Genomic DNA, 18,394 nt, shown 5'->3' on the forward strand with positions numbered 1-18,394 from the left:
TTTAGTCATTGACTTTTTAAATTCTGTTCTTCACAACTTCTTAGTAAGTGCACTGTAAACAACATACCAGTAGAATCATTAATCAGATTCTCCTTTAAGGTGCCTGGTATGTTAAGCTAGAGGCTCAACATATAACTATAACTGGGAGTGTGCAATTCAATTTACAGCAGAGAGACAAGCAACAAGGACTGAGTATTAGCAAGCACAGCTACACATAGTTGCAACCCAATTTACTCAGAAGTAGATCCATTGCTTTCCATGGGTGTTATTCTTAAGTAATGGTGCACTGAATTGTAGCCTGGGACTTTGATTCAAGTGAAAATGAAAATTACATCCTGGTGCTTTAAAAACTTGACCTCTGCCAAACATTTGCAAAATGGTGCAAAATATTTTGCAAAACATTTGCAAAATGGTACAGAAGGATGGGGTATGATCCTGCCAAAGATAATGAGGCTTGCTTGATTTAAATTGAAGCCTTGAGCCCAAGTTTAGTTTTGTTTCAGGAGGACTGAGGGCGCAATCCTAACCAACTTTCCAGCACTGACATAGCTATGCCAATGTAGAATGCGCTACATTCTGCAGCGGGAGGCAGTCAAGGGGTGCCTCCTCAAGGTAAGGACATGTTTGTTACCTTACCTTGGGCCTGCATTGCGGCTAGGTCAGTGCTGGAATATTGGTTAGGACTTTGCCCACTAAAGGTTAACTTTGGCTGAAGCTTTCAGCCTCATTGCTCTGGAGACAAATAGCCCTCTAATTATCTCTGCATTGTCCTCTTGCTCTCCCTGGCTGCCTGAACAGCCCTGACCCCTGATCTGCAGATAAGGCAAAGAGATGATTTACAGTTCATTTATTGGCAGAAATTTCTTGTCTTATAGGCAAGTATTTATGGTACATGAAATCTAACAGTTCTTAAAATCACACTTGATCACTACAAAATAGGAACCAAGAGGGACTTTCAGAGTTATTTCATACATAAGCAGGGAAAGAAATGACATGAGTGATTCATGTTTAGATTTTCCACAAAGGGGCTATAACATGCAAAGTGGGGCTTGTGGGTCACCTTGGTGAGTCAAATGAGCATTAGATGTCTTATAGTGCTTCTCACAGAGATTTTACAAGTGATCCACAATTTCCAATTTGCCTGTTTTAGCGCAATAGGCTGGGATGAAGAGGCAAGGGCCATTTCTTGGATTCTGTATCATGTGAGAATCTCAGGACCAAACAAGACATTACTTGGGAGGCAAATGAACAGTCTTCCAATGATATGTTTGAGCTTTTGGTTTGCTTTTTGCTTTACTGAAATGTGCCTGTAAGAGGCTGCCAGTTTGAGCAAAGAAATCATTTGCTTTTCTTGCCACTGGTCTCCAAATTGCCTCCCCAAGATGCTTACCTCTCTTCAGGGGGACAAGACTCCCCTTTTCTATGTAAGTGGGAAAGAAGCTTGGGGAGTAGTGATTTTGAGCAAATAACAGGAAAGATAAGAGCCATACGACCCCCTCCTCACCACTGCTGTCTTTGCATCCAATTTAGTATTTTCAGCAAAGAACAAACTGTCAAGACTGCTCATAGGTCTCCCATGTAGCTTCTAATTTTGCTCTCAGGCATTACCTCCAAAGCAACTGAGTTCAGTTGCTTTGGAGGTAATGCCTGAGATCTCAAAATGTCAAAGATCTCACTTCTCCCCCATATGGAATGAAGGTATTGTAGTTTTCACATTTTCACCTCCCTCTAACTTTTTCTCATTTTCCTCTTCATGCTTCCTTTCCTCCCCATCCTATTTTTTCCTTCAGTCATAACAGGACAGCAAACCAGTGCTTACTATGAGTCCTTTGAAGGCCTTCTTCTCCGTAATGCGATATAAACCTTCTGTTGTTTGGATTTTGATGTGCTTGATTTCAGCGTTGTACCTGGGTGGGGCACACACACAAATCCACAGTATATTTGGACTGACCATTTCCTGCCCCTCATATCACAGCAGTGATTGTTGGCACTGACTGAACAAACACCCTCATTTGAAAACAATGAGGCCAGCTCTAGCTTGGGAGACAGAATTAAATGCCAGGACAGGTAAGAAACCTACTTGGTGGGCCACTTCATTCAAAATGAGAACTTGGGGAGGCAACACAGACATTTTCTTTATTGACCGAAATCAAAATTATTTATCAGCAGCTTTCTGGCTCAAAAGAGCCCCCAATTGAAGGGAGGTTGCTCCAATATGGCAGCTCTTCATCTGTGAAGGGCCTTTCAAGCATGTTTACAGCAGCATTGACAGGGCTCAGCACCAGTGCTACCAGTGACTTCTGGTAAAATACTTAAACTTAGTACTACAATGCAAAGGGCTGGAGCTGACATAAGCAGGTGTGTGGACTACAGTGGTGCAACTACCTCCTCAACTAAAATATCTAAAATAGCTGGACCAAGATGGCTGTGATAAGAGGACTGCAACATTGGTGTAACTTTTTACCTTTTGGCAGTTGCCTGTTTGAGGGACTTAGGATACCCTGACAGGGATGTGGCTCAGCAATCTTGTTCCAATGAAGACATTTCTTTGCCTGAATTTACTCCTGCTGCTCATGGGTCTGGCAATCTTGTGAGATAGCATGACAGCAGGGGAGTTTAGTCTCCCTCTGTGGAGGGGTTAGGCTAGAACACAACTCTTAATGATAGGTTTGGATCAAGCCTGATGGGCTGAATCATCATATCATACAGAGCTACTTTATACAGAGCAGCACATCAGTGATCCATCTTGTCCAATACTGCCTACTATGACTACCTGGGACTCAAGCAGAGAAAGATTGACCTGAATCCTTTTTGCTGGCGGTGTGTGAGATTATTGAACCCTTCTGTATGAAAGGGATCTCCTTCTGTATGTAGCTCAGGGCACAATCCTAACCAGGTCTACTCAGAAGTAAGTCCTATGTTGTTCAACTGGGCTTACTCTCAGTAAAGAGTGATTAGGATTAAAGCCTCAGTCACTGTAGCTACAGCCCAGTCATCTAGAGCTGGAGAAGCTACTGAGAAGTATAGTATAATCAATGCATTCACTTCCAAAGAAAGCTGAGTAAGCTGGTGAGCACATTGCATGTGATCACAGTAGCCCTTTTCAGTTTTAATTCTGCCAGCGTCAAGGATGTCTGTTTTTAACCCTTCATTACAACGAATACACAATTTCCCCCAAAGCTCCTCCTCCACACTGGCTTACTTATATGAAAGCAACTGTAACAAGAATTAGGATTACTTAATGCTGATGGCAAATTCAGCAGCATCCTTGATTCTCTGCCGCACCAGGAAAGTTCCATCTGAACGATTGGTAAGGATCTGTTCTGCTTCCCCTCGCTCCATGGGTCCTGCATACCTGTAGACAAGGAACATTTGCAGTATGGTGTTCAGCCACTGGGTGTCTCTGTACTGCACAGAATTTATCACAACTATAAAAGCAGGCTGCACCAGAAGCCCAGAGAGAGGACAAGAAGAGTGATGATGGGGAGGGAGCCGGAAGAGAAGGAGGAGGCAAGTACATAAGAACATAAGAGCCCCCTTAGATCAGGCCAATGGCCCATCTAGTTCAGCTTCCGATATCTCACAGAAATTTGTCCAATTCCCTTTTAAAGGCATCTAGGCAAGATACCATCACCACTTCCTGTGGCAGGGAGTTCCACAGACTAATTACACGCTGGGTAAAGAAATGCCTGAGTAGATGGACAGAGATGGGCTCCCCCCCACCCCACTAATCAGCTGCCTGACACAACCACATCAGTTAGCCTCATGGATGGGGCAGCCCTGTCCATTCATTCCTGTACAGTCTCTCTTCAGTCTTCTCATGCGCAGCTGAGCAGGAGATCAGGGTTGGGAGCTCAGTTGCTCTGTTAAAGCACATTGCCTTGATGCAGCCCACCCCCTCACCCCTCCATACCCCAGAACACTCTCCTCCCTCTGCTTTCTCTATCCAGTACCATCCAGCCTGCCCCCTCACCCCTCCATGCCCCAGAACCCTCTCCTCCCTCTGCTTTCTCTATCCAACACAATCCAGCCCGTCCCCTCACCCCTCCGTGCCCCAGAACCCTCTCCTCCCTCTGCTTTCTCTATCCAGTACCATCCAGCCTGCCCCCACCCCTCCGTGCCCCAGAACCCTCTCCTCCCTCTGCTTTCTCTATCCAGTACCATCCAGCCCACCTCCTCACCCCTCCATGTCCCACAACCCTCTCCTCCCTCTGCTTTCTCTATCCAGTACCATCCAGCCTGCCCCCTCACCCCTCCATGCCCCAGAACCCTCTCCTCCCTCTGCTTTCTCTATCCAACACAATCCAGCCCGTCCCCTCACCCCTCCGTGCCCCAGAACCCTCTCCTCCCTCTGCTTTCTCTATCCAGTACCATCCAGCCTGCCCCCACCCCTCCGTGCCCCAGAACCCTCTCCTCCCTCTGCTTTCTCTATCCAGTACCATCCAGCCCACCTCCTCACCCCTCCATGTCCCACAACCCTCTCCTCCCTCTGCTTTCTCTATCCAGTACCATCCAGCCTGCCCCCTCACCCCTCCATGCCCCAGAACCCTCTCCTCCCTCTGCTTTCTCTATCCAACACAATCCAGCCCGTCCCCTCACCCCTCCATGTCCCACAACACTCTCCTCCCTCTGCTTTCTCTATCCAGCACCATCCAGCCTGCCCCCTCACCCCTCCATGCCCCAGAACCCTCTCCTCCCTCTGCTTTCTCTATCCAACACAATCCAGCCCGTCCCCTCACCCCTCCATGTCCCACAACCCTCTCCTCCCTCTGCTTTCTCTATCCAGCACAATCCAGCCTGCCCCCTCACCCCTCCATGTCCTACAACCCTCTCCTCTCTCCTCCATGTCCCACAATCTCTTCTCTATCCACCATAATTCTGCAATCCTCTCCCTCCACAACCCCAGTTTGGCTGTACTTGTCGTAAGAGGCAACTAAACAGCCACCTGGTAGATGAGGCTCGTCAGCCTGGGAAGGCAGTTCATCTAAGTCTACAGGGGTGCCCAAATCCCGGCCCGGGGGCCACTTGTGGCCCTCGAGGCCTCTCAGTGCGGCCCTCAGGGAGCCCCAAGTCTCCAATGAGCCTCTGGCCCTCCAGAGATTTGTTGGAGCCCACACTGGCTTGACGCAACTGCTGTCAGTGTGAGGGCAACTGTTTGACCTCTTGCGTGAGCTGTGGGATGAGGGCTCCCTCCACTGCTTGTTTCACATCTGTGATGCAGTAGCGGCAGCAAAGGAAAGGCCAGCCTTGCTTTGTGCAAGGCCTTTTATAGGCCTTGAGCTATTGCAAGACCTTCATTCATTCATATAAGGTCATCTTTAATATATTCATTTATGTAAACTTATGTAAATTTATTCAAATTTTAAATGTAAATTAATTCTTTTTTTCCCTGGCCCCCGACAGTGTCAGAGAGATGATGTGGCCCTCCTGCCAAAAACTTTGGACACCCCTGATCTAAGAGAAGGAAACTCTGACCTCAAACCTCCACTGCCTTGTGGCTATATCCAGTTGTGGAAAAGGCTTCAGGAGTCAACCTCGAGGCAAAATCAGGAGCCGGAGTCCCTGAGGCAGTTCGCTGCTGAACACAGTCACGCTCAGGCAACTCCTGCGATGCCGCTGGAACCAACCGTATTGGCTTCTGCCTTTCCATTGAACCATTCCAGTGACGTGGAGAGGGGGGATTTGCTGCATGGGTAACAGTCTATCCTCCATACCCACTTTACCCAGGCCTCGCGCACTGGAGAGGACATTCCAACTTCACCATACGGCGATGGCACAACACGGGAAGCAGCAGTTTACCGGTTATAAGTCTTCACTCGACTGGCGTAGAGCATGACGCCAGGGGCTGCTGGTGGGAGAGATCATTGCATCTCATTGAGCAGCTACCACCCACCTTAAACTGGGCAGTCCCCAGCCAGTAAGGTGATACCTCGCCACGGCCCGTTAACCTCATGAGGTGCTTGGGGTTTAGGGTGAAAACCGACAAGCGGATCGACAACTCTGCACCAGGCAACAAAACTCCTGCCCTAAAGCTGGGCACCTGGAACATTAGGACAATGACACCTTGCTTCTCTGATGACCTGCAAGAAATAGATGACGCCCGCAAAACAGCTGTCATCGACTTGGAGCTGAGCAGACTGCAGATGGACATCGTTGCCCTTCAAGAGACAAGGCTGCCGGATTCAGGATCTGTCAAGGAGAGAAATTTCTCATTTTTCTGGCAGGGAAAACCACTAAACGAGACCAGGTCAGAAATACCCTGCTGAAATCCATCATCCCACCTTCTGCAGGAAGTGAAAGAATTTTGTCCCTGCAGCTCCACTCATCAGCAGGACTTGTCACTCTCATCAGTGCATATGCATCGACTCTGTCATCTTCAGCAGAAGCTAAAGACAAATTCTACGATGACCTGGCCACCACTATCAAGAAAATTCCCCCAAAAAGAGCCATTGTTCATCCTCAGCGATTTCAATGCTAGAGTTGGTGCTGATCACAGTTTGTGGCCCACTTGCTTAGGCCAGTTTGGCACTGGGAGGATGAATGAAAATGGCCAACGCCTGCTACAGCTGTGCTGTCATCACGGTCTCTGCGTCAGCAACACCTTCTTCAACACGAAGCCCCAACATAGAGTCTCTTGGAGACACCCAAGATCAAAGCACTGGCACCAGCAGGACCTGATTCTCACCAGACGCTCAAGACTTCCCAGTATCAAGATCACATGCAGTTATCAGGGTGCTGCCTGCGACACTGACCACTCCCTGGTGTGCAGTAAAGTGAAACTGCTAACTAAGCGACTGTATCACACGAAAAAGGAAGGAAGACCTTGCATTGACACCAGCAAGACCCGGGACCAGGGAAAAGTGGAGGAATTTGCACAAGCGCTTGAGGAATCTCTTCCAGGCCTGGCCAATGTAGATGCATCCAACAGATGGGAACATTTCAAAAATGCCGTTTACAACATCAAGGGGATGTATGACGGTATCAAGCTGGCCCTATGTCCAACACAGAAGAAAACTGCCCCTCTGAAGTCTGTCACAGGCGAGGTCATCCAGGACAGGGTGCAGCAGATGGGACGCTGGGTGCAGCACTACTCTGAGCTATATTCCAGAGAAAATGCAGTAACTGAGGAAGTACTGAACAACATTGAGTGCCTGCCTGTGTTGGAGGAGCTTGACAGTGAGCCAACCCTAGCAGAACTTCACGTGGCCCTGGACTCCCTCGCCTCTAGCAAGGCACCTGGGAAAGACAGCATCCCTGCTGAAGTCCTAAAGTGCTGCAAAGAGATCATCATCACTGAGCTGCATGAAATCCTCTGCCTCTGCTGGAGAGAAGGTGGAGTACCTCAAGACTTGAGGGATGCAAACATCATCATGCTGTACAAGAACAATGGTGACAGGGGTGACCCTAACTACTGCTGCATCTCTCTCCTTAGCGTTGTAGGAAAGCTGTTTGCCCGAGTTGCACTGAAGAGGCTCCAGGTACTTGCAGAGAGCATCTACCCAGAATCGCAGTGCAGATTCCGAGCCAACAGGTCCACCACCAATATGGTATTCTCCCTTAGAAAGCTGCAGGAGAAATGCAGAGAACAACGACAGCCACCCTTTATAGCCTTCATAGATCTCACGAAGGCTTTCGACCTGGTCAGCAGGGACGGCTTCTCCAAGATTCTCCACAAGATTGGATGTCCACCCAGGCTCCTCAACATTATCAGGTCTTTCCACGAGGACATGAAGGGCACTGTAGTCTTCAATGGCTCCACATCAGACCCCTTTGACATCCGAAGCGGAGTGAAGCAGGGCTGTGTTCTCGCGCCAACCTTGTTTGGGATTTTCTTCGCTGTCTTGCTGAAGCAGGCATTTGGAACTGCAACAGAAGGCAGTTCCAAATCTATCTCCAGACCAGATCAGATGGAAAGCTCTTCAGCCTCTCCAGACTGAGAGCAAAGTCCAAAGTCCAGCTGAAATGTCTGCGTGACTTCCTCTTTGCCAACGATGCAGCTGTCACCGCCCACTCTGCCAAATATCTCCAGCAGCTCATGAACTGTTTTAGCAAGGCCTGCCAAGACTCTGGACTGACAATCAGCCTGAAGAAAACACAGGTCATGGTTCAGGATGTGGACTCACCTCCCTGCATTACAATCTCTGCACATGAGCTGGAGGTTTTCCATGACTTTGTGTACCTTGACTCAACGATCTCCAACACTCTTTCTCTGGATACCGAGCTAAACAAACACATTGATAAAGCAGCTACCACATTTTTCAGACTCACAAAGAGAGTCTGGTCCAACAAGAAGCTGACGGAACACACCAAGATCCAGGTCTACAGAGCTTGTGTCTTGAGTACACTTCTGTACTGCGGTGAGTCATGGACTCTTGGCTCACAACAGGAGAAGAAGCTGACGCTTCTTCTTTCCACATGCACTGCCTCTGACGCATCCTCGGTATCACCTGGCAGGACAAAGTTCCAAACAACACAGTCCTGGAATGAGCTGGAATCCCCAGCGTGTATACAGTGCTGAAACAGAGACACCTGCGTTGGCTTGGTCATGTCGTTAGAATGGGCGATGGTCAGATTCCAAAGGATATCCTCTATGGAGTACTTGTGCAGAGAAAGCGCCCTACTACCCATAGCTGCACTACAAGGATATCTGCAAGAGGGATCTGAAAGCCTTAGGAACGAACAGATCAACAGATGGGAAACCTTGGCCTCTGAGCGTTCTGCTTGGAGGCAGGCTGTGCAGCATGGCCTTTCCCAGTTTGAAGAGACACTTTGCCAACAGACTGATGCAAAGAAGGAAGACCCATAGCCAGGGAGACAGACCAGGGACACACTATACTTGCTCCCAGTGTGGAAGGGATTGTCACTCCCAAATCGGCCTTTTCAACCACACTAGATGCTGTGCCAGAACCACCATTCAGAGCCAATACCATAGTCTTTCGAGACTGAAGGCTGCCAACAATAAAAGCAGACAAAAGGAGGAAACCAAGCTGTCTGAGAGCTTATTTGTCTAATTTTTCATTCTGTTTGTTTCCTCATGTAGCCTTTGAATAACCAGCTATCCTACTGCAACAATGAAGCAAGGAGCAAGGGAGAGCTGCAGTGTGCACCATCCTCACTCTTCCACTACACTCCCACAGTTTCAGGCTTCAGTGTTAAACTTGTGATTTGGGAAGGATATGTTTTAAAAGCAGGTATGATGTGGTATGGGAAGAACCTCACAGCAAGCACTATACTGACTGCATTTGGTCTGCAAGCTCAACTTTGGGCAGTGAAAATGAATAAGGGTGCAATCCTAACCCCTTATGTCAGTGCTTTCCAGCACTGGCATGGTGGTGCCAATGGCACATGTGCTGCATCCTGCAGTTGGGTGTCACTCACAGAGGCCTCCTGAAAGGAAGGGAATGTTTGTTCCCTTACCTCAGAGCTATGTTGTCCTTATGTCGGTGCTGGAAAACACTGACATAAGGAGTTAGGATTGCGCCCTAAGTGGGCTGCTGCTACCTGGCAACCCAGACCTGTGTAGGCTGCAGGTTCTGGATGAGCTTTGTGTAAATACATGTGTCCCAAAACATCAGAATAGTTTAGGAAAGTCACAGCCATCAGCTTCACAGCAGACAGTGTGGAATGAAAAGATTGAGTTACTGGTTTAATATTGTAGTGTTACTTACCAAAGACAGACTGATAGGTCCGGAGGAGGAGTCTGGGAGGGAAGAGAATGCATTTTCTGTTGATTTCAGAAGTTTTTTTGCACTTTGCACAAAAGGAAGGTTCTTTTTTATTTTTTAAGCAGAACAAAACAGAGGAAAGTCCTGGATTGATTGACTAACAAGACCAGAACTTCACCCAACTGATAATGGCTTGGCTGAAGTACTGAACAGAGTTATGCTGCTTAAACCCTATTGACTTCAGGGACATAAACGTCTCATATTTTTATGGCATAAGAGATTTCAATTTGTACAGAGCTCAAGCACAGAGCTGCCAGAGTCTTTCTTGAGGACCTGAGCGAGAAAGTTTTATCTTGTCTTCTAAACTGAAACAATGATCAGTAAGTAATTGAACAGTACCATGAAAAGGCATACCAAGCTGGTTTCAGGAATCTCTGTTCTGATCAGTCAAATCACAAGAAGAAATCAACCCTGTATATACTAGAGATGTTGTACTTACAGAAACATAAGGCTTCACTTTCTTGCAAGGAAACCAGCCAACTTCATTGCTAGATGTGTTCCTACCCTGCAAACCAAGGGAGAAAGTAAAGACCACATCAGATACAGGACAGGGATGCTTCTGATGTAACAGACAGCCCAATCCTGAGCTGCCCAGTGCAAGAGGCTGCAGCGGCGCCAAAATGGCTACCATGGCATCCAGCGTGTGCTGGGCAGCCCGTGGTGGCTCCTCGGGGGAAGGAGAAATTTGTCTCCTTCTCCCAGGTAAAGGAAGTAGCCCCACAATGGGGCTACTCAATTCTGCAGCAGCTCTTGAACCAGCACAGAATCAAGGAGTCCCATATTGGGCTATGTGGGGTACATTACAATCCATTACGGGGTACAAGCCATGATGTGTATGCGCAACCTCCTGATTTTAGAAATGGGCTATGTCAGAAGGCCAGATGCAAGGGAGGGCACCAGGATGCAGGTCTCTTGTTATCTGGTGTGCTCCTTGGGGCATTTGGTGGGCTGCTGTGAGATACAGGAAGCTGGACTAGATGGGCCTATGGCGTGATCCAGTGGGGCTGTTGTTATGTTCTTATGACACGGGCCCAGGATCGGGTGGAGCCGCTCCCGCCCCTTTCCCTCCCCCTGCCATGCCTCCTCCCCACCCTCTCCCATCTCTCCTCACCCTGGAATGCTTCCCCCCACACCCTCATTCACCTCTCCACTGCCCAACAGTCCAGGTAACTGCTGGGCAGCAGAATGCAGGCTCAGCGCTGGAGCTGACCCAGCGCGGGCTCGTACTAGGTTAGCTCCAGTGCTGGGCCATCAGTAAGGCTCACAAACATGGCACATTTGCAACAGTGCATGCTAGCAGTAAGCCAACACACCAGGCTCTGGATCGGGCTCTTAGTAGCTTCTTATGTCTTGAGGTTGGCTAACTATGATACGAGCCCATGCAGTGCTCAAAAATGCTGCTAAATTCATGGATCATACCAGGAAGAAATTCAATGGGGACTCTTCCTATATAGTGCATGAAATCACAGGTTGGTTTATAGTTGAATATTTAAAAAAAAAAATCCTCTGGGTGATGGGGAAAAAATTCCAGTGAATGATGTCATGATGGAACATGGCTGACTTTAAGCACCCTAGAGAATTTTATACTAGTTTCATCCACTTCACTGAATGACTCACAAACTGTTGCAATAATAACAAAATAGCTCTTGGTTAGGAGTGTGGTGTAACTAGAAGTGAGCCGTTGTTCTTCAGCATTCCAGCCTCAGTGCAATTTGCTCAGTAGCAGCTCTAGCTTGAACCAGCCCACATCCAGCCTAAGAACCAGCCTAAGAGAGCTCTTCTGGAAGATAAGCACCCTGATGATTTTTCAGAACTGCTAATCCCTAGAAACAGTTAATAGAATCTAGAGGAAAGGCTGAATGGCACACAAACTCTCAGCACTGATGGGGATCCTCAAGTGTAGGGTGGATGAGTGCCACTTGGCACTCCCTCTGCTTCTGTCAGGCAGAACATGGGTCATGAAGCTAAGCACTTTAGTGATACATAATTCTTAAGACTCAAATCAAAAAAGATGGGAGAGGGGTGTTTAATACTTTCCAGTTCCTTCTCAGATTCCAAGGAGCCCACAAAGAAGACATATACACACACTGTTCATCAGCTTCCTTATTACACCTCTATGGTCTGACACCACTCCAAGACTAAAGAGCTATGACCAGAGACAGTGTTGATGACACCTACCTGCCACCACAGCTGCTCTGCCTCAGCTTTATTGAGCTCTATAATATCTCCCACGTTGAGTCTCAGAGGTGGACCAAATGCCACAGGTGGTGGAGGCAAGCCATAATAGCCCTGGCAGACCTCCAATTTGGGTAGCCCTGAAAAACAAAGAAGAGTTGCAGCATCTGAGATGAATCCATTTTTGCCCATGTCCTGTGTAACGAACAGCTCAATCCTATCTAGTCTCCGTCCCCCCAATCTATGCAAGCACACCAATGGAATGCACACTGTATCCCAGTGTGGGGAGGGGGAGCCATTCAAACCTCTGTGGCTATAATAGTGATTGGCAGCAGTCCTCCCCCACCCCAAGTAGCAGGCTGTATAACCCTGGATGCACAAAGTGCATCTGATTTGTCAATTTCATGACCTACTAAAAATTGGGTTGTGACCCACACTAGTGGGCCACAGACCCACAGTTTGGGAACTGCTGAAATAGTGGGTACGGCTATGTAGAAAGGCTGAAGTTGTGTATTCCCTAGGTGCTCTGCTGCTGGTCTTGGAAAGCTACTGCTAGCCTTGCTCCTTCAGCAATGGAAGCAGCTCTGTTTCACTATAGCTGAAGAAAGGAATTGATGAGAAGCTTGCCCCAGGCTTGAACTACAGTATCTTCAATTTCATTCTTTCAACTGTAAAACCAATTGAGAGTTGCCCTTGAGGCATCAAAGCATGAAAAGGAGTCACCACTGGGGTGGAGGTAAGGGGAGACATGACAATGGGCTACCAGCTACAACTCACCCATATCTGATTTTTTTCTCTCTTGTGTGTGCCGATTAGATTTATACTGCAGAGAGACCACAAGGAAATTAATTCAGGCAACAGGTGTGGGACAAGAAGCAGTAGGATATAGAAAATGAGTCACAAAGGTAAAATCACAGGTTTCAGGAAAGCCATATTATATTGTGCATTTCATTCATTATGTAATTATGTAGTTTGAGCAAAAATTGGTTGTTTATGGCCTGTCCACATTCAGAGGCTGAGCTGCTGTTAGGTCATAGAATATTCACAAGTAATGACATTTCTAAAGGGAAGTTCAATCCATAGCATCTGTGGGAAATCATATTTGTGTGCATTATCAGCGAGCGTCAACCCACATGGGATTTGGACATTCACTCCAGTTCAGACGTTTATCTGGGGGAAAAGCCACACTAGTCCCTCCTTCAGCACTGTCAATCACCAGCTCTTTTCCTATGTCTGCATATATCTCAGCAGCACTGCCCAAAGGTGCAGCAGTTTCTCCCTCAGGGACTACCCTTCTGAAAAAACAAGGAGAGGACAAGCTCTGGCAAAAAGGGACCTCTCTGAGAAACAGTCTAGGATGCCATCTCACCTTCTCTGAGGAAGCAAAAGTCACAGATATCAGACAAACATATGAGTTTTCTAACCAGACATTCAAAGCCCACATAGCATATTCTGAACTTGTGCATTAAGAAGTGGAAAAGGAACTTAGCTTATTTGGTGGGGGGGAAAACTCCTGGATAACACATGGATAAAGAAGGCCATGTGGATTATGTATCCAAACATGCATTACATTTTTGGGAAATGCTGATTCCTAGGTGGGTGTTTCATGTTTGGTGTGCACCTTAGGCAGAATCATGTCTTACAAGGAAACCACAGTATTCCCAACCTCATGTTTGTCTTTTGTGATGCTAATGTGAATGGAGGGACACATGGCAGGGGGAACTGGTTAGAGGAAGGAGTGCTTAATCCTTCCTCTTGCCTGCTGATTCCTCTTTTCAAACCTTGACTCAAACCATTTTCCCCTCATTTTCTCCCCAGCTGGCTCTGACAGCAAACCCAGATAGACAGGGGTGGGGGAAAACACTTGTAAAGGGACTGATGAGGAGAATTCACAGGTGAGGGAGCCACCTTTGTCCACTAGGTCTCTTCTGCACTAGGCCCTTCCCTGTTCCCCATTAATACTGGGCCATTACCCTTAGCCAAAAATTTGTATTAGGGTGCCATTGTAAACATATCTGGGAGTAAGTCCCATTGAACTCAATGGGATTTACTTCTGAGTAGACATGCAGAGTATTGTGCCAAAAACTACATGCTTGTTGCTGCAGTGATAATTCTGCTCTTTGCCCACTATTCAATTCAACCCCAACAATATTTTAACATTTGTTTTCACAAAGTTAATTCAAACTTTTTTTTTACCTTTTTCATGGTAGAACCAGATTCTGCAGTAAACAGAAAAAGGAAACATTATAGTAAACATAAGTGAAAAATGTGTGTGGTGGTTACAGTGAAGCAGGAAACTTTAGTTCATCACCTGATGCAGGAACAGAGGTCTGACATAGATAGTGAATTGTGTATATGTAGACTTTTATGTATGTGCATGTACTTACAATGAAACCCTGCATATTTTCATAGGTCTTAATTACCTTTTTAAGAAAAGGTGGATGCAGCCATTTATCAAACTAAGGGCACAATCCTAACCCACTTTCCAGCACCAAGGTAAGGGCAATACAGCTCTGAGGTAAGGGAACAAACATTCCCTTACCTTGAGGAGGGCTCCGTGACTGACCCCCATCTGCAGGAAAATGCACATGGCCCATTGGCCGCCCTGGGTCCCTTTAGGGAGAAGGGCGGGGTATAAATAAAGTTTATCATCATCATCATCATCATCTCTAGTTGGTCTCTAGATCTCACATGACCCATTTCACAGATCTCTAGTTTTCAAGTACATGTTAAGGCCTAATGTATACTAGGTAACAGAGCTCTATGAACTCTTTAAGGTAAGTGAAATGCTTAACATGTATAGGTAAGAGGAAAGCCCTGTGTATTGCAATGACCCTGGGGAAGTGCAATAAACCCATCAATACTCTTTGTGTATGTGTGTAAATGCATATAAAGCCATGATGAATAACCTTTATCTTAGCTCTGGGCCTCCAATTCCCATTTTGTGGATGAGAGAAGAGCATCTGAGAAGAGCACTGACAGATAGCAGCTTGTCCACAGTCACGCAAAGTCCATAACTGAGTTGGAATTTGCATCCCAAATGCTCTGCCCACTGGTTTACATGCACCAGCACTCCAGCACTCCCATGAATGCTAGACCATTCATTCCTAGACTGTGGGTTGCTTAAAAAAAATTCCAGGTACTGAAGGCTAAGCATAGCTGAATGAAGTCAATGCAGATGCTCCCCATCACCACTTAGGAGGTTAAATGCCTACCTGAGCTAGACTTTCCACAGGTTGACACCCGTCCCAGACATTCTTTGTGGGCAGGTGACCGACATTTGCTACAGCGATATCCCTGGTAGAAAGTACCCCTGCAGGTAGATGGGAGAGAGAACGAGGGGAGGGTTAATGTAATGAAGTATTCAGGAAAATGGAATCTTGCATAACTGCTGTACAATACTTCCTCATGTTGCACAATGAAGTTCAGTTGATGCAGTTCAGAATAACAGTTGACATCATCTGAAATTTCATCTTCCAAATCAAAGACATCTCAAAAAAGACATAGTGGAAATGGAAAAGGTGCAAAAGAGAGCAACTAAGATGATTACGGGGCTGGGGCACCTTCCTTATGAGGAAAGGCTACGGCGTTTGGGCCTCTTCAGCCTAGAAAAGAGACACCTGAGGGGGGACATGATTGAGACATACAAAATTATGCAGGGGATGGACAGAGTGGATAGGGAGATGCTATTTACTCTCTCACTAAATTTTTACACTCTCACTAAATTTTTACACTCTTACTAAATCTTTACACTCTCATTCCACTAAAATTGAGTGTTGGGCGGGTTAGGACAGACAAAAGAAAATATTTCTTTACTCAGCGTGTGGTCAGTCTGTGGAACTCCTTGCCACAGGATGTGGTGCTGGCGTCTAGCCTAGACGCCTTTAAAAGGGGATTGGACAAGTTTCTGGAGGAAAAATCCATTATGGGGTACAAGCCATGATGTGTATGCGCAACCTCCTAATTTTAGAAATGGGTTATGTCAGAATGCCAGATGCAAGGGAGGGCACCAGGATGAGGTCTCTTGTTATCTGGTGTGCTCCCTGGGGCATTTGGTGGGGCGCTGTGAGATACAGGAAGCTGGACTAGATGGGCCTATGGCCTGATCCAGTGGGGCTGTTCTTATGTTCTTATAAAGAGAAAACACTGACCTGGAGCTTCCCAGCATTAGCATCTCCACCTGAATTTAATTTCACCACTAAAGGTGGGGTCACATAAAACTGATAGTTATGTGAAGACGGCTATTTTCCCCTCACATAGCTTAAGTGAAACAGTATGACATAAGAAGAGCCCCTCTGGATCCGGCCAAAGGCCAATCTAGTCCAGCTTCCTGTATCTCACAGTGGCTCACCAAATGCTTCAGGGAGCATACAAGACAAGATACAACCTGCATCCTGGTGCCCTCTCCTGCATCTGGCAATCTGAGGTATCCTACCTCTAAAACCAGGAGCTTGCACATACCTACCATGACCTGTAATCTGTGATGGACTTTTCCTCCAGAAATTTGTACAATTCCCTTTTAAAGGCATCTGGGCAAGATGCCATCACTACTTCCTGTAGCAAGGAGTTCCATAGAATATTTACATGCTGAGTAAAGAAGGCATACATACCTGAGCAGCATCTGGCAGGCTTTGCAAGACGTTGTCTCCTCAAAGGAGAACATATGGAAATCATGTCCATTTGCTGTGGCATGTTCAGGGTAGATATTGGAGCTACATGAGAAAATGAGAACAATTAGTTATCAAATTACAGAAACAATGGTTGAAAAACAGGGTACTTCCACCTACCCAGAAATTTGGTTGGCAAAACCTAGTCCCCACAATGGGTTAGCTGTTCCTTTTAAGATTGTTTTTATCTTTGGCAGCTCTGGATGTGTGTGTTTGTGTGTATGTGCAATTTTTAACTGTACATACTGTGCTTTAGTTGGTAGCTTCTATGAGAATGTTCAGGCTGAAAAGCAGGCTAAGAAATGCCATAAATAAATATTAAATTCACATTTTTTTTGTTTCTCAGTTTCTTCAAATCAAAGAACATCCATTCCCACCCCTGCCCCTCCATCCAAAGTTAGTTTTAATTCTCTGCCTCACATTCTTGAGGACAAGGGCAAAAGAGACAGGAAACTGAGACAAGAAGGAGCTAATTAATGGGCCCAACTACACATGTTTACTGGTGTAGTTTAACCTTGCAGTCATTCAGCCAGGCAGGGCTTTTTATATTCTTATGCATTTGTTAGTTTTGTTCTTGTAACATCACAGCCCCGTTTTGGTTTTTTAAAAGACTGATTTATCAAATATGCCAGTTCAGTCATTTCACTGGACAATTCTGGTCCAAATCTACACCCCACTATAATAGTGTTCTACTGACAAGGAACTATTGCAGAGACAAGAAAGGATCTCTACCAGTAATTGATCAGTTCCTGACAAATGGAAGGACAGGTTTACAAGGAACAGCATATAAAGAATACAGGAACAGAAGAGACCTACAGGGCCATTTCAAATTGTTCCATCCACTTTTTCTTCAATTCCCTTGTCTTGAAGTACAACTCATAGCCTGAGGAACCGTAAAGGTCTATTAGAACAAACATATATGTCCACTGGAAAGAAAAAAGAGAAAACAACGGATTAAAATAAAATATTGGTTGGGGGGGTTTTCATTTGGCTGCCACTTGCCCTCCCAGTCCCCTTTCTGAGGAGAGTGTTACCAAATTAATCAGATGGAGAGGGATGAGAGAGTTGGGGGAGGGTCATGGAGGTGGCCTATTTAATTAAACCTAGGACCTTTAATTAGGACCTAGTTAATTAGGACCTTTAATTAGGACCTGGCTGGAGACAGGATGGGACCCATGACTACTATTCCATTCTCAGCTTTTCCCCTTAAAATAGAGACATTCAAACATTACCTTCTTCTTGTCCTTTTCCAAAGAAGTGTCATCTCGGACCTGGTAGCTGGGCAGATCCACAAATGTCTTCATTTCGTATGAATCCCCTTTTCGCTTACAGATTAGTAGAGCTTTATCCAAGAGGAAAGCGTACCTGCAAGAGCGTTTTCACTTCAGAAACTCCAACAAAGCTGAGCTATATGAAGTATGCATTTTATAATGACGATCTCCAATCCCTGTTGTTATGTGATTAGGCTGTCAAGCAAACATTCAGCCGAACCTAGTGCCTTTATTGTATAAACAGGCACTCCCTGACAGACACTAGCTGGCTGCACAGGCTATTAAAGACTGATTGCCTCTTCTTTGCATTAAGAGCCTCTTCGTTGTGTAAACAGACACTCTACTGCAGACTGTGGGAGTCCCAACTGCCTCACTAAGAGCCTCTTTGTTGTGCTTTGATCACCGTCATATATGCGGTCCACCATTAAGCAGAAGGTTGTTAAGTGGCGCACGCCTGTATTTGTTTGTTTGTTTGTTTCTATCCCACTTTTAGACAGAGATGGTCTGAGTTGGATTACATGGTTGGAATGAAGTTTCCTTTTGGTCATAAATATAC

At 46.3% G+C, this 18,394-nt stretch overlaps 1 protein-coding gene across 2 annotated transcripts in view; it reads right to left on the reverse strand.

Moving 5' to 3' along the window:
• VAV1 (vav guanine nucleotide exchange factor 1) overlaps positions 1-18,394 on the reverse strand; it is an 85,710-nt gene that overhangs the window by 5,210 nt on the left and 62,106 nt on the right. For both annotated transcript variants that reach the window (XM_066613427.1, XM_066613426.1), the window contains exons 14-24: positions 17,800-17,932; positions 17,384-17,493; positions 16,511-16,612; positions 15,116-15,213; positions 14,097-14,119; positions 12,678-12,723; positions 11,904-12,040; positions 10,165-10,230; positions 9,669-9,700; positions 3,239-3,355; positions 1,820-1,907 (exon numbers count right to left, since the gene is read on the reverse strand). In XM_066613427.1, coding sequence (XP_066469524.1) covers positions 1,820-1,907; positions 3,239-3,355; positions 9,669-9,700; positions 10,165-10,230; positions 11,904-12,040; positions 12,678-12,723; positions 14,097-14,119; positions 15,116-15,213; positions 16,511-16,612; positions 17,384-17,493; positions 17,800-17,932 — 952 coding nt within the window. The remainder of the gene's footprint in view (positions 1-1,819; positions 1,908-3,238; positions 3,356-9,668; positions 9,701-10,164; positions 10,231-11,903; positions 12,041-12,677; positions 12,724-14,096; positions 14,120-15,115; positions 15,214-16,510; positions 16,613-17,383; positions 17,494-17,799; positions 17,933-18,394) is intronic.

This window comes from Tiliqua scincoides, chromosome 2 (genome assembly GCF_035046505.1).
Source record: "Tiliqua scincoides isolate rTilSci1 chromosome 2, rTilSci1.hap2, whole genome shotgun sequence".
Classification (NCBI taxonomy): Eukaryota; Metazoa; Chordata; class Lepidosauria; order Squamata; family Scincidae; genus Tiliqua; species Tiliqua scincoides.